Genomic DNA, 27,757 nt, shown 5'->3' on the forward strand with positions numbered 1-27,757 from the left:
AAGCAGCATTTGTTAAAGGAAGAAGCATGGTGGAAAACATCTACCTGGTGCAGGAATTAATAAGAGGATATAAAAGGAAAAGAATATCTCCAAGATGTCTTCTGAAAATTGATTTGAAAAAAGCGTATGATTCGGTATCGTGGGGTTTTCTGGAAGATTTGCTGGTAAATCTAAACTTCCCTACTGAAATGATCTCATGGATAATGGAATGTGTGTCGACTACGTCCTTCTTTGTCTCACTGAATGGGAGGATGAATGGATTTTTTAAGGGGAAGAAGGGACTGAGACAAGGTGACCCATTGTCTCCTTTGTTATTTGTAATCTGTATGGAGTACCTGTCAAGTCCTCAAATCTCTTGAAGGTAAATTTAAATTCAGATTTCATCCGAAGTGTGAAGAGCTCAAGATCTCCCATCTGGTTTTTGCTGATGATCTTATGCTTTTCTCTCAGGGTGATGTTGTATCTGTGGGTCACTTATTGGAATGCATGAATGAATTCTTCCAGTGTACTGGTATGTCAGCCAACAATCTGAAGTCCAGCCTTTATCAAGCTGGAATGAAGGATCGAGACTTAGAAATAATAATGAATTAAACGGGAATCAAACAGGGTGAATTCCCCTTCAGATATCTTGGTGTTCCTCTGCTGTCATCTAAGCTGAATGTTGCTCATTACAAGTCGTTGATTGATAGAATTGCTGGTCTGTTAAAGAGTTGGCTTGGTAGCACTTTGACGTATGCAGGGAAACTAGAGATAATAAATTCATTTATCCAAGGCCTATAGTGCTTTTGGCTTGCAATTTTTCCAATCCCACTGAATGTCCTAAATCAAATAACCAAGTTGTGTAGAGTTTATTTGTGGAATGGTAGGAGAAAGCCCTTAGTTGCCTGGCAAGAAATCTGCAAACCAAAGGAAGAAGGTGGGCTGGGAGTGCTAGATCTCAAGGTGTGGAACAAAGCATTACTGACAAAAGCCTTGTGAAATATACAAGTCAAAAAGGATAGTTTGTAGACGAAATGGATCCATCAGATTATTTAAAAAATTCTGGAATTTGGGATGCTGCAGTAAAAAAATAAGATTCTCCCCTGTTCAAGAACTTGATTGAAATTAAAAATCAGTTACTGCAGAATTCTGGGGGTGTGGATGCAACCAAAGTAGTGATGAATGAAATAAAATGCATCTCACACATGTACTATGAATTTTGGAGGGGAAAGTCTCAAAAAATGACATGGATGAAAGGAATATGGTATAATGGGAATACACCGAAACATGCATTTTGCCTATGGCTTGGTTGGAAAGGTAAGCTTCCAACTTGTGATATACTACCAGTAGATGGGATATATCAGAGATGCACATTCTGTATAGAGAATGTAGAGACCCAAGACCGCCTCTTCTTCAGGTATAAATTCTCAGCTGAGATTTGGGGAAGCATAAGGAAGTGGTTGGGAATTAAGAGAGCAATGAGTACAATTAAGGCTGCGGTGAAATGGTTACACAAAGAAGAGAAAGGTAAGGGGTTTCTTTCAACTGGAACAAGGATTGGATTAGTTACCACTGTATACTTTATTTGGCACTTTAGAAATAGGAAAAGATTTGAAAACTATGTATTACCCCCTATGGAATTAATTAAAGTAATCCAAAGACATATCTATAGGGCAGTTTTTGATAAATTTGATATGTACTTAGTTTGATATTGTTGAACATGTTGATGCTCTTGTAATATTTTGGGCACATTATCTCTTGATTGGTTATTTTGGCCCCCTGGTATCCCCGGGTTTTGATGTATTGTTTTGGATGCATATTCAATTTATCTCACTTGTATCTGGTTGACCTGGGTATGCCCAGAGTAGTTGTATATATACAGTTGATCAATACATTTACCCATTTGATCAAAATAAAATAAAAAACAATAGTCTTTGGTGGTCCATTTTGGAGTAATAATCTGCTGCCTGCCAAAGCGCACATTTAAGGGACAGCTTCGATTCCTCGCGCATAGAGGAACAAGGTTGTGACTTGAGTTCGGAAAATGACACAGGCTGACAATCCACCCTTATCCAAAATTTTATAGGGGATTTTTTCAGAGAAAGAATGTGAATTTCTGCTTTTCGAAGGTGTAACTAATTGGCTTTCAAATGAGCCAGAAGAAATTTATAAAAAAAAAAAAATTTCTACTGTTCCAAAGCACGTTGATTTCTGATGCAGGTCTTTACAGCTTCTTCATGATAAATTGAGATCAAAGCAATTGGATACTTGAAGCTGTTCCAAATTTGTGTGGCTGAGACCCGTGTCCGATTGGCGTTTCCAGCTTGTCGTTCCTCCTCCTAGTCGGCCAAGGGGTGGGGGGCCTTCTGACACTGCCTCCCAAAGGTGTGTAATGTGCATCCTGAACACAATTTGGAAAGATTTTCTGAGACTGCGGATCATCCTTCGGGTGACACTACTTGCCTCACAGATCTTGGTTTCAGTATAAGATTGCTAATCATCTTCTCAATTGTGTCGCAGGTCTTGGTTTCAATGTAAGATTGCCTAATCATTCTTCTCGCTGTCGTCGTCATCACAATAACTGAATGGAAGTGGGACTGATTTGAATGCTCTGTACTTGCCAACATTGTTCAAGTGCTCATTCTCCAACCTGATTGAATACGACTTAAAACTCTCAAATACAGACTAAACAAGAATGAGCAGCAGGCCTACTTCCCATAATTTTTGTTGCACGCTGAATATAATGGTAAGGGATTACTAGAACACCCTAGGCTCTGGCCAGTGAAAACGATGGAAAACATCCATCCCTACTATATGACTGCATTGATTGGTGGCATGTGACATAATGGCAAGTAGTTGTACTTTGCTACATAGGAATGAGATAGAATCAACATCTTGATTTATTTTATTCCATTCTATTTCACCTCATTCCATTCCGTGAACCAAACCGTGACATTAAATGATTTTAGAGAAGCCAAACTCAGCTAAAACTTAACAATCCTTTGACATCACTATTAAAAATTAGAGAAACTAAAACCAAAAACGAAAAACAAAAATCAAAAATAGAAACTAAAAATTAGAAACCAACTTGTTTGTTTAACACTTATAAAACTAATATAAATTAAAAACTTAATTAAAAAAGTGCTCATTTTTCATCTTTCAACCAAAATATAATAAAAAAAATATGATTAAAATAATAAAAATGCAAATAAAACAAATTTTTAAAAATACTATAATAAAAATAAATTTTATTATAATTATTTTACTTAATTGTTCTACTTTCAAATTTTACTTTACAATAAAAATTTTATTGGAAATGACAATTAAAAAATAGTAAAAGTATTTTGTTAGCTTTATTATTATTTTTTGAAGTTTATATATATATATATATATATATATATATTTTTAATTATATTTAAATTCATATGATCCTTTAATTTTAATTTTAATTTAAAAGTGTATAAAATGGTTAATTTAATTCAAAAAAAATATTTTTGATTATTAAAATTTCTAACAAGAAGTTGTCGAAATAACTGAAAATCATAAAATCTAATTTTCAGTTTTTTGACAAATAGTTAAAAATCAGCAACAGAAAAAGAGAACTAACAACAGAAGCGAAGGCACTCTTATAATCAATTTTTTCACTATGAATAAACAGAAACAAAAAACAGAAAATGGCAACGATACCAAATAGACCCTTCATTTTTTACAAATGGTAATTTACCTAAAGAAGTTCCAAATGCCACGGCGAAGGATTTCTAGGCAAGCAACTATGATTGATAAGGCCTTTCCATGCAGAGAGCGCACGTTAAATTTCAATACCAGCTGCAACCAGGCAAACCTAAGTAGAATATTTAAAACCTGCAAAGAATACCGTCCAGCATATTGAATGGATAGCAGCAATAACAGTAAAAGAAGCAACATAAACTCTTAAATTCCATTATTTGAGATTACCATTGCTGCAAAGTAGACACTCTTGTGCGAGACCAAGAGTTTGTCTCTCAAACAAAAGTTCTTTGACTTTCTTTGCAGAAGTCCCCAATCGACCATAATGTCCCAGTATGTACTCATTATTGCTGCAATAGCAGAGCTGATCAAAGCCAACACCTTCCAGGTCATTCCCTTTTTGAGTTCAAAAGCGGTTCTTATGACAACTGCAACAACTGTCAAGAAGTATTTCAAACCATTGTATCCATGCATTGCATCTTTGTCTTCAAACAATCGGCGGAGGCACTACAAAGTGACATTAACTCCCTGTCAATACACCTTTCAGAAGTGAACAATGCTACCAAATGATTTGCTGTCAAAGAGTTGCTACGTTCCTATGTTCATCAAAAGGTTGTGAAATGCATGCAACCCATAAAATACAGTTTGATGGTGAATTTTGGATGCCAGCCCCTAATTTTGCTTGAACCCAATAATTGGCACTATTCCTTCACTTAATGCACGTTACACATAAGCACAGCAATACACATGTTGTTGGGCTTTTGTGGAGTCAAGTTGTGTTAAATTTGAATGATGACCCGACCTTTATTTAATGAAAGATTTTTATCCTAAGGCTTAGTCTATGGAGCGAAGGCTTGGGCCGTACTTGTGGGGGTCTGGGGGCAATGGCCCTAAGAAATTTTTTTGGGCCCATTCGGAACGGAACCCTATACGCAACATATAAAAGGATGGTTTTTTGATGATTAGGGTTGGTGATCAAACTTCGCGAGAAAGCGAGAGGGAGAGTATTGTACCGCTGCACTCTCTGTAATATTTCTCTCTTATAATAGTGAAATCCCTGCAACTCTAGACGTAGGCAAAATTGTCGAACCACGTAAATATTGTCTTGTGTGTGTGATTCATTTTTCTTTGGCGTGTATTCTTTCTCTATTTTGTTTCTCACGGATTTCAAAATTTTTTTTTTTTTAATTCCCAACAACTAGTATCAGAGCCTAGGGTTAGGTTCGAGTGGGAGCAATGGCAGAGGAAGCAGGAAAGGCATCTGGAATAGAAAAGTTTGATGGCACAGATTTTGGATTTTGGAGGATGCAGATCGAGGATTATCTCTATGGGAAGAAGTTAGCACATCTACTAATCGACTTCTAGGAGAAAAAACCACTACTAGAAGGACGAGGAATGGACTCTCCTGACAGACAGGTGTATTGGGTAGTTTATAAGATTAACTCTGTCTAGGTCTATGCACAACGTTGTGAAGGAGGTAAGACTACAGCAAATATCTGATGAAGGCGTTTGCCTAGTATGTTGAATGAAAAACCGTCAACAATAACAAGGTGCATCTCATGAAGAAATATTTAATTTTGAAGATGGCAGAGAAAGTCATCAGAGCACAACCCTACAGGAATGAGTGTTTAATCTATCACAAATAATTCGTTGAGAAATTGATTTGATGTGAGATTAGTGCATGACGTTTTGTTGTTGCCAACTAGTTGGAGACACTGAGGATGACAGTAAGCAACTCTACCGGAAAGAAAAATGAAGAGAATGATATCCGGGATTAATTTCTGGCGAGGAGATCGCAGAAGAGTCTGCGGGTGAAAACCCCAGGATATAGCTTTCCCAAACCTAAGACACCCCCCAGGGGCAAAGTGGTAATAACCGAAATATATAGGGTAGATCAAATCAGAAGAAAATATAACGAATAAAGAAGTAAATCTAGATCTTCGCCAAAGGGATAATGCTGGAACTTCCGGGAAAACGGGTCACTTTATGAGACAATGCAACGTCTAAGTAAAAATCAAAGAGTGAGGGAGTATGTGTTGTATTATTATGTAACAGAAGCGGTACAGAGCACTACTTCTGTCCTAGACAGTCCCACTTGATGATGGGTTGGCCCAAGAGCTTGTTTTTACCACTTCACACCATGAATATCATACAGAAAGTGTAGCAGGGAGATTTTGGAAGAGTGTATTTGGCTGAGTACAGCCTTAGATGTGGGTGTATGGGAAACGCACCGAATGTCGGCCCAATGGGTTGTTTGGTACTGGAGAAGGTATGAATTCTCTGACTGAGAAGGAATTAATTTCGCGGACGCTCGATGAATTATGACGGGCATGCAAGTTGTTGCTGGTGGCACTTGGAAGGAACAAATGAAGCCAGAGTATTGGCTAAGGAAAGAAAATAGACTTTATAATGACCCAGCAAGAGAAACAATGAGTTGCTGAAGCAAGATTGATACAAGCTTATGGCACCGCAGACTGGGCCAATAGTGAGAAAGGAAAGAAGATGCTCTGCAAAAGGAAAAACTTGTAAAACCGCAAAATGAAAGTCTGGCTTTGACTGGGAAAACTGCATCTTAGGAAAGCAAAAAAGGTGAGTTTCTTGAAAGGTGGCAGAACACCGAAAGCTGAAAAATTAGAGTTAGTGCACACATATTTGTTGGGGCCTTCTCCCATTGCATCCCTTGGAGGTTCAAGGTACTACGTTACTTTCATTGATGACTCAACCAGAAAGGTATGGGTTTATTTTCTGAGAAATAAATATGATGTATTTGAAACTTTTAAGAAGTGGAAGGCTATGGTTGAGATAGAGACAGGTTTGAAAGTAAAGTGTTTGAGGTTGGACAATGGAGGAGAGTACATAGATGGAGGGTTCAGAGAGTATTGTGCTGCACATGGAATCAAAATGGAAAAGACCATTCCTGGGACACCACAGCAGAATGGTGTGGCTGAGCGCATGAACAGAACTCTCAATGAGCGTGCTAGGAGTATGAGGTTGCATGCTGGACTACAAAAAACTTTTTGGGCTGATGCTGTTAGTACTGCAGCTTATCTGATAAACCGAGGACCTTCAGTTCCCATGGAGTTTAGACTTCCTGAAGAGGTTTGGAGTGATAAAGAGGTAAAGTTTTCTCACTTAAAAGTTTTTGGTTGTGTTTCTTATGTTTATATTGATTCTGATGCTTATAGTAAACTTGATGCAAAGTCCAAAATATGTTATTTCATTGGCTATGGTGATGAGAAATTTGGCTATCGATTTTGGGATGAAAAAAAACAGGAAAATCATCAAAAGTAGAAATGTGATATTTAACGAACAGGTTATGTACAAGGACAAGTCAATTGTAGTGTCAGATGTCACAGCGATAGATCAAAAGAAATCTGAGTTTATTAACTTAGATGAGTTGACTGAAAATACTGTCCAGGAAAGGGGTGAAGATAATAGGGAGAATGTAGAATCACAGGAAAATCAAAATACACCTGTAGCTGCGGTCCGTAGATCTTTCAGGGCCATTAGACCTCCACAGCGTTATTCACCTACTTTAAATTATCTCATGTTAACTAGTGGTGGTGAGCCAGAGTGTTATAATGAAGCATTGCAGGATGAAATTTCAAGCAAGTGGGAGTTAGTCATGAAGGGTGAGATGGATTCCTTGTTGGGGAATTAGACATGGGAACTAACTAAATTGCCAGTAGGGAAGAAGGCTTTGCACAACAAGTGGGTATACAGAATAAAGAACGAATATGATGGTAGCAAGCGCTACAAAGCCAAATTAGTTGTCAAAGGGTTCCAGCAAAAGGAGGGCATTAACTTCACAGAAATATTTTCTCCAGTTGTGAAGATGTCGACAATTAAACTGATACTGGGAATAGTGGTTGCAGAAAATCTACATCTTGAGTAGTTAAATGTGAAAACGGCATTCCTTCATGGTGACTTGGAGGAAGACATCTACTTGATTCAGCCAGAAGGGTTCATTGTCCAGGGACAAGAGAATTTAGTCTGCAAACTGAGAAAGACCTTGTATGGTCTAAAACAAGCTCCAAGACAGTGGTATAAGAAATTTGATAGTTTTATGCATAAAATTAGGTTCAAGAGATGTAAAGCTAATCATTGTTGTTATGTTAAGTTCTTTGACAATTCTTACATCATTTTACTTTTATATGTAGATGATATGCTCATTGCAGGGTCTAGCATTGAGGAGATTAATAATTTGAAGAAACAATTTTCAAAACAGTTTGCAATGAAGGATTTGGGAGCTGCAAAGCAAATCCTTGGAATAAGAATCATTAGAGACAAGGCTAATGGTACATTGAAGCTTTCACAGTCAGAGTATGTGAAGAAAATTCTTAGCAGGTTCAACATGAATGAAGCTAAACTAGTAAGCACACCCTTGGGTAGTCATTTCAAACTAAGCAAGGAACAGTCACCGAAGACAGAAGAAGAAAGGGACCATATGAGCAAGGTGCCCTATGCTTCAACTATTGGCAGCTTGATGTATGCTATAGCGTGTACAAGGCCAGACATTGCACATGCAGTGGGAGTTGTTAGCAGATTCATGACTAGGCCAGGAAAGCAGCATTGGGAGGCAGTAAAGTGGATTTTGAGATATCTGAAAGGTTCATCAGATACATGTCTTTGCTTCACAGGTGCAAGTTTGAAACTGCAGGGTTATGTAGACGCTGATTTTGCTGGTGATAATGATAGAAGAAAGAGTACTACTGGATTGTATTTACTCTGGGTGGTACAACTATATCTTGGGCTTCAAATTTGCAAAAGATTATTACTTTGTCTACTACAAAAGCTGAGTATGTTGCAGCAACTAAAGCTGGAAAGGAGATGATTTGACTACACGATTTCTTAGACGAATTGGGTAAAAAGCAGAAGATGGACATTCTACACAGTGACAGTTAGAGTGCAATTTTTCTTGTCAAAAATTCGGCTTTTCATTCAAAGTTGAAACACATACAGACAAAATACCACTTTATCCGTTACTTTGTTGAAGATAAGCTGGTAATACTTGAGAAGATATGTGGATCTAAGAACCCAACAGACGTGTTGACTAAGGGTGTTACTATTGAGAAACTGAAGATATGTGCAACTTCAGTTGGTCTTCTAGCTTGAGGACAGGAGGTTGAGTTGCAGGGATAAGGGATTGTTCATTTGGGAGGATTGCAATTGATATTGGTGATTGAACTAGTCTCCAAGTGGGAGATTTGTTGGGCTTTTGTGGAGCCTAGTTGTGTTAAATTTGGATGATGACCCAACCTTTATTTAATGAGAGATTTCTATCCTAAGGTTTAGTCCATGGAGTGAAGGCTTGGGCCCATTCGGAATGGAACCTTATGCGCAACATATAAAAGGATTGCTTTTGGGTGATTAGGATTGGTGATCAAACTTCGCGAGAGAGCGAGAGGGAGAGTATTGTACCGCTGCACTCTCTGTAATATTTCTCCCTGATAATAGTGAAATCCCTGCAACTCCGTGGACGTAGGCAAAATTGCCGAACCACGTAAATACTGTCTTATACATGTGATTCATTTTTCTTTGGCGTGTATTCTTTCTCTATTTTGTTTCTCACAGGTTTCAGAATTTGTTTTTTTTAATTCCCAACAAATGTGGAGTCTATTATCGTATTATGATGTTTTATGGAGCAATTTTTAAAAAAAAATTTCAGCTGAATATTCACTACACAATGTTGATTAGAGATTGAAGGTACAAATGAAGGTAGTTATAACATCTGCATTAGGCAACCTATCCCCTCAGATACATATTACATAATCACCATGATTATCACTCTCGTTATACAAAGTTATCAAGGCCCTAAACACTGCTAAAATGCATAACAATGACAAGAAACATGGTGATACCTGGAGGCAACGGATCCAGTATGGTATAACTGCCACAATGAAGTAGAAAACATTGTAGGCATCACGACTATGGCACTTGTTTTGTCTGCGAGAGAATTCCCCCGAACAGTAGTAGCAAATATAAAACTCAAGACACCTTATGGCCTGGACCTGATTATGAACATCGTTAATCACCCATAAGCCACCCCTAATTATATAAATTATTGTGTCAACTGGTTGCATGGGCATAGTATCAAACCTGGCTTGTAAGTTGGTCTGCCAAGAAAAAATCTGGAAGAGTAACCTGCAAAGATAAATAATTAGGAATGGAAATTAACTCATCTTGACAGAGTTTCTACTTTCTAGTTATAGATTTGCATTCTTCTCATTTAAATACCTGGTAGAGTGGAGCACAAATACAGCGAAATATGCATTGGATAAGGAAGAAACGACTTGAACGGTATATGATGTTGAAAGGGCAGAAGGTTATGACAAGAACAATCTGCAAAGAACAAGTTAGTCAGTTTGACTTAATGAGCCTGTTTGATTCCATCTTATGTGTAGCGCTGGCACCAGACCATTTGAGAAAATATGAGATGCAAAGTCAGCATCACTATTTACTTTGGGAAAAATATTGGAGCGTAAAGCATTTCCTGGAGAGAAAAATTAAATTAGCTTTAAAAACTCACAGAAACTAATCCCAGAGGAACCAGTTCAGTCAAAATCCGGTAATGTCGAGCTCTTGAATCCAAATCCATGTGCAAGTTTGTGAGAAAACTGGCAAGTGCAAGAACTGCTAGCCCAGTGCTAAGAAGGAAGACTTCTCGATAACCCAACTCAGTTCCTTGCTTGAAACCAAATATAAATGGATAGTTCACCCGATAACGTCTCCAGAAGTATATGTTTGTGGCATACATTAGCATATGTAGGGCAATATAAGCAAATAAACTGCAAAAGACAGTAACATTTTCAATGAACATTGCTGGATAGAAAATTTGATGGCACTTATCTTAAATTCAGGAAGAAAAAAAAACAGAAGCTTCAGGGAAATCCTTAGTTGCCTGTAAAGCGGGAAAATGTTTTCCATGTACGAAGGTCCCTCCTTATCCATGACATTTCTAGCTTCTATAATTAGAATGATAGCAACCAGAAGTGCAACTGAGCACCCAGAAAAGAAACCTGAAAATTACAAGCAGAAGATGATTATTCATGGCCATTGAAACCATGACAAAAGTTACTGTTTCCTTTTGTTTCCTTTTTTTTTTTATTTTTTCTAGGCCTCCTTTATTCGCTTAGAAATGAATTGGAGATGCAGAAACATAAAGCATACTTCATCTGAGACTTTGTATAATAGTTCATTAAAGATTACAAACAGCAATTTTTCCTAGGCGCTGATATTACTTACCTGAGAAGAATGTTATGCGATGTTTCTCTCTTTTTGTTTTTGGCCTCAAGGATTTCATGCCTTCCCTGCGGTTTAAGTTTGAAAAGTGCTTGACAAAAGTAGTTTCCACCCTCTCCAAAAGACCAATCACCTACAATAACAGATGTGAGCAAACTAGTAAGCAGCAAAGCAGGATTTAATATAAAAAAAAGATAGTTATTTAATATGACTTTTGAGTCAGCATGATTGCTTGTTTAAGATTTTCTACACGCATTTTCACCAAAATAACCAGTGTCCCTAAGAGTTTGTAATTTGTGCAATAGATATTTCGCCTGGTCTATGAAGTCTAAATTTTCTGACATGGCCAGAAATAAGTACAGGTGGACACCTGTTTCTCATTGTTCCTCCTTGTAAATGAACTGCTCTTTTTTGCTGGATGAACTGCTACTCTACATAGCATTGCGTTCTTGTACATTTTACTTGAGGGTGATTTTAGATTGCTTTCTCAATTCAATTTCTTCAGGGTTGTACCACAGCCAAATTTTGGACACCGGATGAAAATCTTATTATTGACATCTTAATATGTTTTTTTTTTTTTTTCCAGCACGCAAAAGCATTTATTTGCAGTGATTTTGTACACAAAATTCACAAATGCTGCAACAGTAGTGGTGCCTCTACCATTCTCACCATGAGAGGAAGATAAAATTTCTAGAGGACCATCTGCTAGGGGTTGGACCAACACCCAAAGCATTAATATAGGATATTTGCCATGTTATTTGGGATTTTTGCCATGTGATTTTCTATCATTTCACGCTATGCTTTCCTGCATTTAAATAATCCTGGGGATGTGACACACGTGAACCGGAATTTAGGTGGAGACAAGTGAGATGATAAAATTCAAGAATATGATTTTAAAATTTTGGTGGATTTCTTATCGTCCTCATCTTTGGACATGACCGAACTAGATAGTTCTTGTGCAGTTGTGCTTCTATGCTTGATATCTCATATTCTCCACTAGTTTCACCATGTAATCCTCATTTTATTCACTCAGACAATTATAAATCAGAAATCGAGATGACACCAAAGAAGGAAAAAAAAAATTTGATATTCTATATAAGATTAGAAAATACTGTGTACGGTATGTTCTTAACTCAGTGAAATGATCTCTGTTGTTGCTTCTGAACCTTGTGCACTGGGTGTTGCATTTTATTGTTGTTTCTGAAACATAAATAAATAAAACAAACCTCATCTGAACTGCCAAGGTAAGAATCGTCCACTGTTTGCATGTATGATCTGGATGCACTTCTGGATGTGATCTGCAGTGTGGAAATCAACAAAAAAGAAAAAATAGAACACCTTTCCTGTTAAATAAAATTTGCAGCAAATTGTATGTCAGGATGAAATATTTTTTTTTCTCAAGATCCATATAGTTTGTAATACACTCAAAAAACCAAAATACATATGGACAGCTGAATGGTATCTGACCTTTTCATATTTTTTCATGATCTTGGAAAATGCAGAGAGGTTCATAAAACTGGTTCAACCATTGGCAAAGCATTAAACAAGATGGGAATCAAATAAAAATAAATAAACATAATTTGTCTGTAGCAGAGACAATCACTGTTTATTACCTGTAGTGCTTTAGAAGACGAAGTTTCTGGTAGAATTCTATAAACACAAGTTTCAGTCGTTCTTCAACAGTCCTCAGCTCCTCCTTTTTATAACTCAATTCCTCTTCTTTGGAATCCTTGAAGACACCTTTTATGGTGGACATAGGAGTTTCAAGTGTATTATTAATTTTTACACGTTCAAGAATTTCGAAGTGAGCTGTTTGATCATCGTTACTGTGCACCTCCTCTATGCAGACACTCCTACAACTACTGGTGTGAACAAAATTTTCTCCACGGTCATTCGACACTTCTGGCCGATGATTACTACTCATATCCACTTGAATTGATGGATCTTTCTGCTCCTTCGCTGCATAATCAGCATCAAATTGTAAAGTTAAGGATAAAGTGATACTTTCAGCTGAAGAAGAAGTTTATTATGAATATGAATCAGAACCACACCACCACTCCTCCTATTGTCAATAGCATCTTCTAATTGACATTCATCACTCATCTCAACTCCGAATCGCACGTCCACATGCTCAATTCCTGCATATTTGACAGAGATATGTGAAATTCAAAGATAATGTAGCATCTATTTAACCCAAAATTAACAAACAACTATGCTCTTAAAAATACATTTTGAAAACTCCAAACACCTACCCTGTCATTTTTTTTTTTTTTGGCTAGGCGCAATGGTAAAGTTGTCGCCAAGTGACCTAGATGTCATGGGTTCAAGTCGTGAAAACAATTTCTTACAAAAAATGCAAGGTAAGGTTTTGTCCTATAGACCCATCGTGGTCCGCCCCTTCCTTGGAGCTTTGTACACCAGGCTGCCCTTTTATATATGCCCATTTCAGTGTAACTTAAAATATTCATAGTTAAATTCTCATTGATATAATTTAATTCTTTCTCACATATAACAAGAAAATATGATCAAATTAATTAGCTAAAAATTAAATATTACTCAGAAGTCCTGCAGACATTGAATTACTTCAGTGTGCTTTTACATAGCTTTCTATGTTAGATCCTTTTGTTGTAAATGAGGCCACTACAGAATATGTATTATGTCCAGCAAATGATTGTGGAAACTTTTGGCACAATGTCATCCGAAGAAAGTATTTTAAAAAAATGATCTCACACCATCAAGATGCCGATGGATCCTTCATTTATAATGGATCAATTCTAGGTAATGAAGCATAAACTTTCATGTGCAACTGCAATTTAAAATGCAATGGAGTCATTTAATTTCCTTGGGAACAACTAAGATGCCCTTAGTCATTATGTTTCCATTAGTCAAACATTTTAGATACATTTTGAGCAAAATTTTAAGAATTCTTTTCAATGTTAATGAAAATAAAACACTCTAAAACATTGTTAATACTAGTAGTGTCTTTCACTGGAAAAATTATTAGGTAGAATGAGTATACAACGTCATTTGTAGACTAATCCAATAAGGTAAAGACAACAAAAGCGGTAACAACTACACTAAACCACATAAGCAAAACATAATTTACTTTTTTTTCCAAAACAAATAAAAAAATCCATGATTAATTTATTTTTCATAAAATTTACAAAACAAAAAAAAACCATAATGAATTTTTCTTCCCAAAGCAAATTACAAAAAAATCCATAGTCCATTCATGATTAAAAATAACAAAAAAAAAAACCACAATTCATATAGTTATTTAATAAAAGAATTGAGTTTGAAGTGTCAATTTAATCATTAACTTTAGTAGATTCATTGTTGTGCAATAGAAACATTTAGCTTTTATTTATTACAAAATGTTTAACAATTATGAAGCTAATTTTTTATAGACCTATTAATGGATTTATTTAATTTTGGATATTGAACAAGATATTCAATAATATTATTATTTGACATATATTTTAAAATTTTCTTTGGTCCAACCATAAAATTTTATAAAATATAGATAAATAATAATATTCTACTTTTCATACAGAAGAAGTATGGTTCAATCTAAAAAAATAATCATTAGATAATATCATATTTTATTTTTTAATATAAAATAGAATGGGCAAAAATGAATAATGGAAAAAATATCAATTTACGAAGAAAACTAACTATGATTTTTTAATCATGAATTGACCATTGGTTTCTTTGTAATTTGTCTTGGAAAGAAATTAACTATGATTTTTTTTTGGTAATATTTATGGGAAGGGAAATTAATCATGGTTTTGCTTATGCGGTCTAGTATATGAGTTGTCATCACTTTATTGTGTTAGTCTATGGATGACGCGGTGGGCTCAGTCTACCTAATAATTTCTCCTTTGACCAGGTGCTAGGGATTGTTTATGAAAATGATCTTATGTGAGTTACAACTAAGACAAGTAACTTTTTTCAAGTAACTCACTAAGAAAAAGTAATTTATTCAAGTTTAAAGTTATTCCAACTACCCCCAAACTTTTTCCATATCTTTTTTCCCTTTTAATGCAATCTTCCAAGATGGATGTGTTGAATCTTATGAGATCCTTACAGACCTACAAGTGTCATGCTGAATTATAACAACACACACTTATAACAGTGTTGTGTGAATCTGCACTCAGTGAAGTGATTCTTAAGGCTAGCACATAAGCAATATCTATGGAATGACATTTCATGTATGGACCTGCATGCACCATACAGAATTATGATAAACTGTATGCATGAAAACTTATCAAAGCGTTACCTGAAGTCGAAGGTCTGCTCGGTGAAGTGATTCTTAAGGGTGGGACGCTAGAGATACCTGTGGAATGACATTTCTTAAAACTAGAGCCATCAACATCTGGGTTTTCCACCTTGATCCGTAATGCAATAAAAGCTTCCATTTGTTTATTCAATGAAACTGCTTCATTCATCACCTCCTCCACCTTGTCTTTGTAGAAAGTATTGACCTTATTGAGCTCTTGATCAAGTTTTCTGAAGAACCTAACCTCATTCTCCCCTCCTTCTTCAGACTGCATAAGGAACTTGGTCTTGTAAAATTTCCTGGAACCCTCTTTTTGCATTGTGTTTACCGATATTACTTGGTCCTCAACATCCTCCTCATTCTGCCGTTCACCAGGTTGTAAGTTAAGCCCACTGAAGGCCCTGTACAATCTCTGCTGGGAGGCACCTGAGGCCATTGCAGGTTGCTTATTCTGCTTGGAGCGCCGGATCTCCCGTAATACTCTTTTAAGACCATTATAGTCCATATAGGCTTCTGTCCACTCAGGCACCATTTGTTTCTTAAAAGCTTTCCCAAACTTCATCTTTATGTATTTTCCACCAATAATTTCCTACTGGTACAGGCCCTCCAGTAAAACTTGGCCTATCACTCTCCAGTGCAACCAGAGTTTAAGCTATGCTGAAGAGAGGAAGAATAGTTCTAAGTGATGTCTCAAATATTTAATAAAATTCTTGTCAGAACAATCAAAAGATAAGACAGTGAGGAAAAACAAAAAACAAAAACAAAAAATAGAAAATAAAAAATAAAAACAGAAAAAAACAAAGGAGGTTGTCTCTTATTATTTCAATCCCTTGCCATATAGAGGCTTTGAAATTAAGCCAATTATACCCTAACTTACCTAAAATTGGAAATGAGATCTGCAATATACTCCTTGAATGATCAACAGCATTAAGCACCAACAAATAAAAATGACCATTGTTCAGATAAATAGTCTAAAAATTGCAGTTGTGTTTTCATCATTCAACCTTAAAATGAAAATGCAATTGGAGACCAAGAATCACCATACTTTATATAAAGATGACAACCACATTTCCATCCACTATTCAAAAATACAAAAATAAGAACAGAAATGAAGTATACCCTGGAAACAAACCAACAAAAAAAAAAAAACATAAAGAAATAGATTTTCAGCTCAAAGGTACTCTTTCAAGCAGAACTGACAGGGAGTAACAGAAACACTTCGGGGCTTCTAGCACTGCAAGAAAAAGTGGGAAAAGAGGCCATCCTAGATAACTAGGTCTGCATCATGATCATATATTCTTAGCTTTACAACTTACCATACGGGCAATAATAGGCTTATGGACTTATTTTTGCTTGTTGAATAGCGCATTGGTACATCTAATGAAGAAAATTCTTCATGCACCTTAGAAGCTGCATTAAAAATCTGTCGATCACACAGTGATCTTCAGGTATCGAAACGCATTGTTGCAGTCCTTGATAAAATTCAGTCAGGGTGCTTTCTGATATCCCATTGAAATTGAATAGATCCTCCATGTCCCATATAGCAGTCTTGGAATATCAGAGTCAAATGAAGCTAGGAGAAAAGTGCAGCCGTCTTACAACTGATGTTGCTTTAGAACTTAGTCATTCCAAGAAACTATGGTGAACTCTTCTATTTTCTATGATGTTTTCACTTGACATGACTGTTAAGAACAAAATGGAGCCATTTCTAATTCAAAGGGCTATTCAAAGAAAATCTTACAATTTTCTAGAAAATTTTATAGGATGAATGACAATTTTCATAATTTTGAGGATTAATTTGAAGACATGTTGCATGATCAACAGAAAGTTACACAAATGACCAAGCTATTGCTTTCTGCAACAGTTTGTTTAAAAAATAGGGAACGTATTTGCTTCTTTTTCAAGGTTTTAGTGTGAGCACTAACTTCACAATTAGAAGATTGGAAATGATGCTAAAACAGATTTTTTTTTTTTTTTTCTTCTCCATCCCCATTCGAAATTATTATATTTTTGAAGTAAGACCAGAAGAGGCTGTTCAAAATCAAATTACACTTCAATTATTTAAGTTCAAGCAGTTAAGGAAGAATCACCTCTGAAACAATTTTTGGCGTTTCCTTGAACAAACAATATAGGCCTAAAGCAAGATTTCCAAGCACTCACAAAGGCTTATATCATTGGCCTATCCTTCAAAAAACAACACACTGTTTTGCTTAGCTGGAATTAAACTTGGTGAAGATATTAATTACTTTGTAACTCTATAAATTATGTTGAAGGTGAGAATACAATTGAAGCCCCCATTTGGTTAAGGATCCACAAATTTGTATCCGAATTATTGTTTTAAAAATGAAAATAATAAGTTGTATTATGCATATTTAACATTAAAAAATTTGTTCAGACAAATAATTTCTAGTTTGTTTCTGAAAATAAAAACAAAGAATGTGTTTGGACAATCTAGAAATCTCCTCATCTTATTCCATTTTCTAACTAGTGGGTGGTGGTGTAGTAGCTAGTAGTGTTGGGCCAGCTTGTTGGGGTGGATCTAGGAGCAACAATCACACATGGGCAAAAAATAAATAACAAAAATGGAACACCAGATTTACGTGGTTCGGCCGAATTGACCTACGTCCATGGAGCACACACCAATTTACTATAACCGAGAGAATAATACAAGGAGGAGGAGGCTACTACCTTCAACTCAACTCTCCCCCTCTCTCTCTTTCTCACACAACGCACACAGCACACAACTCTACACTTCTCCTCTGCCTCACACACTACATGCAGCTTCAAAACACACTGCTATATATAGCCGTGGGGAGGTGGAGTGGTTAGCAAATATTCAAACACGGTGGCTTAATTGTTGGCGCTAGATCCTGGAGCAACAATCACACACGAAGAAAATAAACATCCACAATGAAACACCGGATTTACGTGGTTTGGTCGAATCGACCTACGTCCAAGGAGCACACACCACTGCACTATACTGGGAGAATAATACACGAAGGAGAAACACTCCTCAACTCTCTCTCTCTCTCTCTCTCTCTCTCTCTCTCTCTCTCTCTCTCTCTCTCTCACCACAACTCTCTGTTCTGCACACACACTCTCTGCGCACAACACAACACAACACTTCACATACTCTACACACCACTCTACTCTCACATATATATACACAAGGGGGAGTAAAATTCAAAGGGCGGTGGCTACAATTTCAACATAGTCTACAGAGGTTGGTGGCCGCCGGTCTTCAATGTCAAAGATAACGGCTGGGCTGGTGTGGCTGTCGGCGACTCCACACCTACGATCTCAACAATCTCTCATTTGGAGACGGAGACAGCATCTCAACCAATGTATAGGCAAATGATGTGCTCATATCTGTCTTCAAGCATGAAGACCAACTGATGTTGAGTACAATTTCAGCTTCTCTGTAATCACCAACTTCGTCAACATGTCAGCTGGATTTCTAGTAACCTTGAATCTTTTCAAGTGTCAGTACTCCATCCTCTAATAGAAATCTGATGAAGTGATAACGCAGTCCAATATGTTTGGTTCTAGAATGAAATGCAGAGTTCTTTTCTAGATGTATCACACTCTGATAGTCACTGTACAAAACATTCCTCTCCTACTTTAATTCAAGCTTTGTCAACAAACCCTAAAGTCAAATCATCTCTTTGCTAGCTTCTATCACTGCTATGTACTCAGTCTGTAGTGGATAGGGCAACAATCTTTTGAACAAGTGTACCTTATTCGCAATTGATGGCTGCTCGTACATATTAGATAGTGCATCCATAAAGGACTTGGTGGTTGTCAAGTGCTTGATATTGAAGGCAACAGACTTTGCCAACGTCATTATGATAGCTCCAAGAGCTTTTTGGTCAAGCAACTCCCACTCGCTTTCCTTCATGGATTCTGGCTTCTCCTTCAATGGTAAGTGCAACTCCTTACCAAAGAAAAAGTCCTCAATTTGCATTTTCCAGAAACTGAAGTTTGTGCCATCAAACATCTCGATCTAAGAGCTATTTTTGTTCGACATCTTGATTCGCTGATCTAGAGATGTAATTAGCTCAATCGAACAACACGGTTGGATCTGGAATGGCCGAAAACCCTAAAAATGGCTTAAGTCATTTTTGAAAAGTCCGGTCAAATCTGGTCAACTATGACGAAATATTCCTCTCATTGACGGAATATTCCTGACAGCGTTAGCAATGCCGTTTGTTGACGTGGCATGTGGGGCCCACCTACTGGTGTGTGGATGTGAGTCCCAACTGCTGACGTGGCATGGGCCCAGGTTGGCGTGGCGGCTAACTCGGCCGCTGGCATGCAAGTGACGCGACTGCTGACTGGGACAATTACTTGGCGCCATGTGGCGTTGACTGGGCGCTGACTGGGCACTGACCCTGCAAGCTGACTAGGCGCTAACGCGGCCCAGGCCCAGCTAATGTGTCCAATGACGTGGACCATCTTCTTCCTTCCATCCGTTCGTCAAAATTTTTCCAGCGCGTGGGCGCGCGTGGGATGACCTACCGGTGCGTGAAGGCGAGTGGAAATGTCCCCTAGACGTTGGCGGCACGTGCAGTGTCGTATAAGGTTGTTTGGAGCTCCGGTTGCCACCGTTGGCTTCGTCCCGACAAGAGGAATGTCATGGTGGCCTCAAATTTGAATTTTGAGCTACTAGACAGAGGCTCAAATCTGGGAATTTTTCTCCGATCCGGCGATTTTGCTCCAACCTCGCTCAGATACCGATTGTTGTGGTTAGATCCTGGAGCAACAATCACACATAAAGAAAATAAAATCCACAATGGAACACCGGATTTACGTGGTTCAGTCGAATTGACCTACGTCCACGGAGCACACACCACTGCACTATACTGGGAGAATAATACACGAAGGAGCCACACTCATCAACTCTCTCTCTCTCTCTCTCTCTCTCTCTGTCTCTCTCTCTCTCTCTCTCACCACAACTCTCCTCTGCACACACACTCTCTGCGCACAACACAACACTCTACACAGCACTTCACACACTCTACACACCACTTTGCTCTCACATATATATACACAAGGGGGAGTAAAATTCAAAGGGCGGTGGTTGCAATTTCAGCATAGTCTACAGAGGTTGGTAGCCGCCGGTCTTCAATGTCAAAGATAACGGCTGGGCTGGTGCGGCTGTCAGCGACTCCACACCTACGATCTCAACATTAATGTCAGCCATGGCAGGCAAGGTTGGTGAAGGGTTGCTGGTCTCTTCTAGAAAATAAACATAAGTTGTTGGGGCAGTGACTACCGTCTCCACATACTGTGCGTAGCTTAACAATCTCACACTTGGAGATGGAGACAGCATCTCAATCAGTGTATAGGTAAATGATGTGCTCATATCTGTCTTCAAGCATGAAGACCAACTAAAGTTTAGCACAACTTCAGCTTCTCAGTAGTCACCACCTTTATTAATATGTCTGTTGGATTCTTACTACCTCGAATCTTTTCAAGTGCCAACACTCCATCCTCTAATAGAGATCTAATGAAGTGATAACGTAGTCCAATGTGTTTGGTTCTGAAATGAAATGTAGAATTCTTTGCCAGATGTATCGCACTCTGACTATCGTTGTACAAAATATTCCTCTCCTGCTTTAATTCAAGCTCTGTCAACAAACCTTGAAGTCAAATCATCTCTTTGCTAGCTTCTGTTACTGCAACGTACTCAGCTTCTATAGTGGATAGGGCAACAATCTTTTGTATCTGCGACATCCAACTAGCAACTGTTGTGCCAACAGTGAACACATATCCGGTGGTGCTCCTATAGTGATCAACTTCACTAGAAAAATAGGCATCTACATACCCTTTGACTTTCAAGTCTCCTTTATCGAAACACAAGCACTTATCAATAGTACCTCTGAGGTACCTGAAGATCCACTTTACTGCTTCCCAATGAGTCTTCCCTGGATTTGACATGAACCTGCTGACTGCTCCCATTGCTTGGCCAATGTCCAGTCTGGTACAAACCATGGTGTACATGAGACTTCCAATAGCTTAGGCGTAAGGTACCTTAACCATGAAGTCCTTCTCTTCATCTGTCTGGGGAGCCTGATCCTTAGAGAGGAGAAAATGTCCTGCCAATTGTGTATTTACTGCTTTGGCGCTGCTCATGTTAAACCTCTGTAAAACACGGTTAATGTACTCCGACTGAGATAACTGCAACGTTCCCTGTCGCTTATCTCTGGAAATCCGCATTCCAAGTATCTGCTTTGCTAAGCCCAAGTCCTTCATGTCAAACTCTTTTGACAATTGCTGCTTCAATTTTCTGATCTCTTCTATATCTGGTCCTACGATTAGCATATCATCCACATATAACAACAAAATGATATAGCTAGACTGATACCTCTTAAAGTAGCAACAATGGTCGGCGTTGCACTTTTGAAAATCATTCATGTGCATAAAGCTGTCAAATTTCCAGTACCATTGCCTAGGAGCTTGTTTAAGACCGTACAAGCTTTTCTTCAACCTGCAAATCAGATGCTCTTTACTTTTCTCTAAGAATCCTTCTAACTGATGCATATAAATTTTTTCATCAAGATCACCATGAAGAAATGTCGTATTCACATCCAACTGCTCAAGATGTAGGCCCTTCGAGGCAACAATGCTCAAGACTGATCTGATGGTTGTCAACTTCACAACAAATGCAAAGATGTCGGTGTAGTCAATTCCTTCCTTCTGCTCAAAGCCTTTGACTTCCAACCGAGTCTTGTACCTCCTGGAGCCATCATGCTCCTCTTTGATCCTGTACAACCACTTGTTGTGAAGAGTCTTCTTACCTTTGGGCAACTCATCTAGTTCCCACATTTTGTTGGAGGTTAAGGACTTCATCTTGTCCTTCATCGCAAGCTCCCACTTGCTTGTATCTTCCACCTGACATGCTTCATCATAGCATTCGGGCTCTCCTCCATCTGTAAGAAGTAATCTATATACCTTCTAATTGGTACAAGGGGCCGAGAAGATCTCCTAAGCTTCGGAGCTAGAGTAGGAAGCGGTGTTGCGATGATCTACTCTACCGGTTCCTCCGCCTGAGGATTCTCGGCATTCCATTGTTGCATCCTGACACCTTCTAGGACATCATTTATATCTACATAGGTTGACTCTCTCTGAACTGGTTCGGTGGATTCTACTATGTGTCTATCTTTGTACATCACCTTTTCATTGAAAAACATGTCTCTGCTTCTGATCAGTTTCTTATTTTCATCGTCCCAAATGCAATACCAATATTCATCTTCACCGTAACCAACGAAGGTGCATTTTCTGGACTTGGATCAAGCTTGTTTATGACATGATTACTGATATGTACATATGCAACACAACCAAAAACTTTCAAATGTGAAAGTCTCACTTTTTTCCGCTCCATACCTCTTCTAGTATACGATGGTCCAATAGTACTGATGGACCCCTGTTAATCAAGTATGCTGTTGTGTCGATTGCTTCTACCTAAAACTGCAATGGTAAGTCTGACTGTATACGCATGCTTTTAGCTCTTTCAGTCAACATTCGGTTCATCTTATCGGCTATGCCGTTGTGCTGAGGCGTACCTGACACAGTTCTTTCCATCTTGATACCGTGCTCATAGCAGAATTTCTTGAACCCGGTGTCTTCGTACTCATCACCATTGTCTATTCTCAGCTTCTTGATTCTCAAACCAAATTCATTTTCAACCATAGCTTTCCATACCTTGAAAGCATCAAAGACTTCCGACTTATACTTCAAAAAGTAAAGTTATACCTTCTGAGAATGATCGTCAATGAACATGACGAAGTAATTCCCACCGCCTATGGATGAGATGGGCGTCAGTCCCTATACATCTGAGTGGACTAGTTCTAGTCTCTCCTTCTTTGGGGCACGGGTGTTTTTCTAGAAACTGACCCTATTCTGTTTCCCGAATATGCAATCCTCGCACATGTCAATCTCGACCGATCGTAGACCACTTAATTTTCCCTTTAAGTGCATCACCCTGAATCCTTTCTCGCTCATGTGACCGAGTCGTTGGTGCTAGATGTTGCTGTCATCGTTTCCTACAGGAATTAAAATAGACATGGAGGCATTGGAGGTTAGATAAAGTGTTCCGCTTTTCTTACCTCACGCAATTGTTAATATACCCTTTGAAACCTTCCATTCATCGCCAATGAATTTCGTCGTGTATCCCTCATCTGCCAGTTGATCAACTGAGATCAAATTTTTTCTCAAGTCTGGAATATATTTGACATCCTTTAGCTTCCATACTGATTTGTTTATCTTGATCTTCACAACTCCCTTGTCAGCTATGTCGAAAGGATGATCGTTGCCAAGGTACACCTTACCAAAATTACTTAGTGTGTACTACTCTAGGCAATCTCTGCTACAAGTGGTATGAAATGAGGCTCCGGAGTCTAAGACCCAAGACTCCTGTTTGCTCTCCAGAGAGCATATCAAAGCATCTTTTTCTCCTAAGGACGAGGCGACATTTGCTTCTGTCTTCGCCTCAGATTCCTTTCTCATACTTTTGCACTGGTTTCTGAAATGATCGGCCTTTCCATAGTTCCAGCACTCAACGTTCTTTGTACCCTGGGAACCTGTGGGATTTCTGGATCTAGACGCCTGGTCCTAGATCTACTGTGATTGTTTGATCGTCCATGTCCACTTCCTTTTCCTCGACGTTCCACGTTCAAGGCTAAACTTGAAGTGGAGGCATTGTTCAACTGCATTCTGATCTCTTCCGTCAAAATCATGTTGATGACCTAATCGTACTATCAAATGTAATTCCAACCGAGGTGAGTTGATCCGATAGCTTGTTAAAATTATTCAAGTGTCTGCTAAAACTTTCACCTACAAACATACTCATGGTAAACAATCTTTTCATCAAGTGTATCTTATTCGCGACTGATGGTTGCTCGTACATAATGGATAGCGCATCCATAAGGAACTTAGTGGTTACCAAGTGCTTGATGTTGAAGGCAACAGACTTTACCAACGTCATTCTGATAGCTCCGAGAGCTTTTCGGTCAAGCAACTCCCACTCACTCTCCTTCATGGATTCTGACTTCTCCTTCAATGGTAAGTGCAACTCCTTACCAAACAAGTAGTCTTCAAACTGCATTTTTTAGAAACCGAAGTTGGTATCATCAAACATCTCGATCTGTGAGCTCTTTTCTTTCGACATCTTGATTCACCAATCTAGAGATGGAATTAGCTCAAATAGACAATACAGTTGGATTCAGAACGGCCGAAAATCTTAAAAATGGTTCAAGTCATCGAAAAACGGACCCAAATGGTTTCAAAAAAATCAATCAAACTTTTGGTCAAATCTGGTCAAACTTGGTCAACTTTAACGGAATATTCCCTCCGTTAATGGAATATAACTCAAGCCGTTAACGGTCACTGATGCCGTTACTGCTTTTGTTTGTTGACGCGGCACTGTGGGGCCCACCTACTAAAGTGGCGATGTAGGGTACACCTACTGACGTGTCCTGTAGGGTCCACTGTAGGCCCAACTGCTGACATGGTGTGGGGCCTAGATGATGTGGACCACTAACGTGTTACAGGACCCATCTTACGTGGCCGCTGACTAGATCGCTTACTCGGCGCCACGTGGCACACTAACTCGGCACTGACTGTACTGATGCGAGCTGACGTGTTACGGGGCCTAGCTGATGTGGCACTGACGATGCGCTAATGCGGCGCTGATGTCACTCTGAAATCTGCCTTCTTCAACCGTCAGCCTTGTCAGAAGTTCACCAGTGCGTGGGAACGTGTGAGGCCACCTATCGATCACTTGTTGGCACTTGAGAGCACATGGGGGCACATGGGAACGTGACCTAGCCGTCGGTGGCACATGCAAGCACGTGCGGTCTCGTCCGGTTACCACCGTTGGCTTCTTCTCGACGAGAGGAACACAATGGTGGCCTCAAAACTGAGTTTTAAGCTACTGGATAGAGGCTCTGATCTGGGGATTTTGCTTCGGATCTGCGATTTGCTCCAACCTCGTTCTGATATCAATTGCTGGGGTGGATCTAGGAGCAACAATCACACACGGGTAAAAAATAAATAACAAAAATAGAACATCATATTTACATGGTTCGGCCGAATTGACCTACATCCACGGAGCAAACACCAATTTACTATAACCAGGAGAATAATGCAAGGAGGAGGAGGCTACTACCTTCAACTCAACTCTCTCTCTCTCTCTCTTTCTCACACAACGCACACAGCACACAACTCTACACTTCCCCTTTGCCTCACACACTACACGCAGCTTCAACACACACTACTATATATAGCCATGGGGAGGTGGAGTGGTTAGCAAAAATTCAAACATGGTGGCTTAATGTCAGCCATGGCAAGCAAGGTTGGTGAAGGGTTACTGGTCTCTTATGTAAAATCAACATAAGCTGCTAGGACAGTGGCTACAGTCTCCACATACTGTGTGCGACTCAACACAGCTCTAGTGAGGTATTGTTCATTTTGGCCACTATCCTTGCTCGTTTGTCCTATAAAAGGCATCTTACTTAATTGGAGCTCAAACCCTCTTTATAAGCCCAAAATCTCCCTAGTACATATCCAATGTGGGACCGTGACAGGCTCTTCAATCTGATTTTTGACATACTCATCAGGGTGATCTCCTTAATACACATCCAATGTGAGACCACAACAGGCTCTCCCGTCCGATCTCTGACGTACTCATCAAAATGGCTTACACTTCTATGTAGGATCCACTCACATGATAGTATCCTCAGGATAGCTCTAATACCAAATATAATGATTTTGAGACCAACTTAGATGAGATATTGTCCGTTTTCGCCCACTAACCTCATGGGTTTGTCCCATAAAAGACATCTCACTTAATTGGAGTCTAAACCTTCTTTATAAGCACAAGGTCTCCTTAATACACATCCAATGTGGAAGTGTGACAGACTCTCCTACCCAATATTTGACGTTGTCGTCAGCGTGATTTTCCTAGTACATATTTGATGTGAGAGCGTGACAAGTAGCCAAGGAAAGTAAAAGATGGCCAAATATATTAAGAAAGGTCAAGGTTGGGGTTTTGTACCATAGGCAAATTCAAGAAAATAAATAAATAAATTTAGAATTCAAAAAACATGAATCCCAAAAACAATTTTACAAAATTTGACTAATGAAACACTCCTTTTATGAGCTTAATTTCATGACTAAGCTGACTAGGGCGTATTTCATTGCTTAAAAAAACAAATAAATAAATAACAAAAAGGAGATGAATTGAAGCACAAACTAGAATTATGGTGCAATCATGGCATTAATAAATTTTACCACCTAGAAGTAATACAAGTGTAATAATAGACCATCAGATCGGATATGAGGCGAAGTAGCAGCAACCGGATATGAGGCGAAGTATATTGTTCCTTATCTATCCTCAAATATTTGATTCTATACCAAAAATGTAAGTTCAAGCAATAAGTAGGCTAGGAAGAACCTTAAAATGATTGAAAGCAGATAAAACCATGCTCTGATGAAGAACAAGTAAATAATTTTCCAAACATGTCACTGAAGAAGTATGCGGCTAGCTGTCTTTCTAAGCACAGTTTGTAAATTTAAAAAAATAAAAATAAAAGGCAAAAGAACATAATCAACGGAAAAGGAAAAGTCATAAATCAAGGAGGAAGCTAAAAAGAAAACCACAACTTCTATCCAAAAAAATGATTACTTAAATCCTATGCTGCTGGATTGATCAGTTGTCTTGGATTGAGATATATAATCATTTGTTTTAAAAGGTAAAAATATGTTTTTATTAGAAATAAAAGAAAAAACAGAGGAGAAATATATAATTAAGGTGTAATGGAAGTATTGTTCAAATCAATATTATCAAGAGAAAGAAAGAGAGACGGAGCGAGAGATGAACAGAGTGAATAGCGAAGAAAGCAAAATTATAGAGCCTCGGACGTACGGTTGCCCGAGAAACAAGAACAAATCAATCCAAGGACAGACACATGACCACAACAATAACTCCATTTCCATTCCGCCCGACATTAGCTTAAATTCAATAAAAGTTGAAATGCAATCTACAAATCCATCAATTCATTCAAGAACACAAACACAGAGTTCCTATGAACTCAACAATGCAGAGACGGAAACAGAGAAAGGAGAGCGAGGGAAACCTTTCTTCGCGGAGATAGTCTTCAGAGCCGCATCGAAATCTCTCTATCTCTCTCTCTCTCTCTCTCTCTCTCTCTCTCTCTCTCTCTCTCTCTCTCTCTTTCTCGGAAGCTTAATAATGGCGAGAGAGAGGGACAGACAGAGTGCTTCGGTTTCCTTCCTCTGTATGCTGGTTCAGGTTGGTTAGGCTCAAAGATCCGATACTCGCAAGACCATCCAAGAGAGGTGGACTCGCCCCATCAGGACCCTTCCTTTTGCTGGATTGCGCATTTCTGGGATCTCTACGGCGGAGATGAACTAGTTATGCGTATCGTATCTTGAAAGGGTGGCGTAATAATGTGGTACTCCCGGGAGCAGCGCAGTGGACTCTTGGGGTCCTTCATTCCACGTGGCCTC

General features: G+C 38.6%; 1 protein-coding gene and 1 long non-coding RNA gene across 2 annotated transcripts in view; one reads left to right on the top strand and one right to left on the bottom strand.

The window, feature by feature from the left end:
• The window catches only part of LOC131143761 (uncharacterized), a 19,340-nt gene extending 16,453 nt beyond the window's left edge, over positions 1 to 2,887 (top strand). The window contains exons 2-3 of the long non-coding RNA XR_009133668.1: positions 2,200 to 2,364; positions 2,500 to 2,887. This is a non-coding gene — a long non-coding RNA (uncharacterized LOC131143761). The remainder of the gene's footprint in view (positions 1 to 2,199; positions 2,365 to 2,499) is intronic.
• Positions 1,785 to 27,615, bottom strand: LOC131143760 (phosphate transporter PHO1 homolog 10-like). The gene is made up of 15 exons (XM_058092064.1): positions 27,364 to 27,615; positions 15,227 to 15,883; positions 12,999 to 13,085; positions 12,561 to 12,906; positions 12,415 to 12,463; positions 12,174 to 12,245; positions 10,951 to 11,080; positions 10,607 to 10,724; positions 10,235 to 10,493; positions 9,943 to 10,047; positions 9,805 to 9,849; positions 9,567 to 9,716; positions 3,934 to 4,212; positions 3,704 to 3,840; positions 1,785 to 2,629 (listed from the first exon to the last, which is right to left on the bottom strand). Exons 2-15 carry the CDS (start codon positions 15,786 to 15,788, stop codon positions 2,524 to 2,526), a joined length of 2,445 nt encoding a protein of 814 aa, XP_057948047.1. The 5' UTR covers positions 15,789 to 15,883; positions 27,364 to 27,615; the 3' UTR covers positions 1,785 to 2,523.
• Positions 27,616 to 27,757: the final 142 nt, after the last annotated feature.

The sequence above is a fragment of the Malania oleifera genome, chromosome 12 (genome assembly GCF_029873635.1).
Source record: "Malania oleifera isolate guangnan ecotype guangnan chromosome 12, ASM2987363v1, whole genome shotgun sequence".
NCBI classification, from domain to species: Eukaryota; Viridiplantae; Streptophyta; class Magnoliopsida; order Santalales; family Ximeniaceae; genus Malania; species Malania oleifera.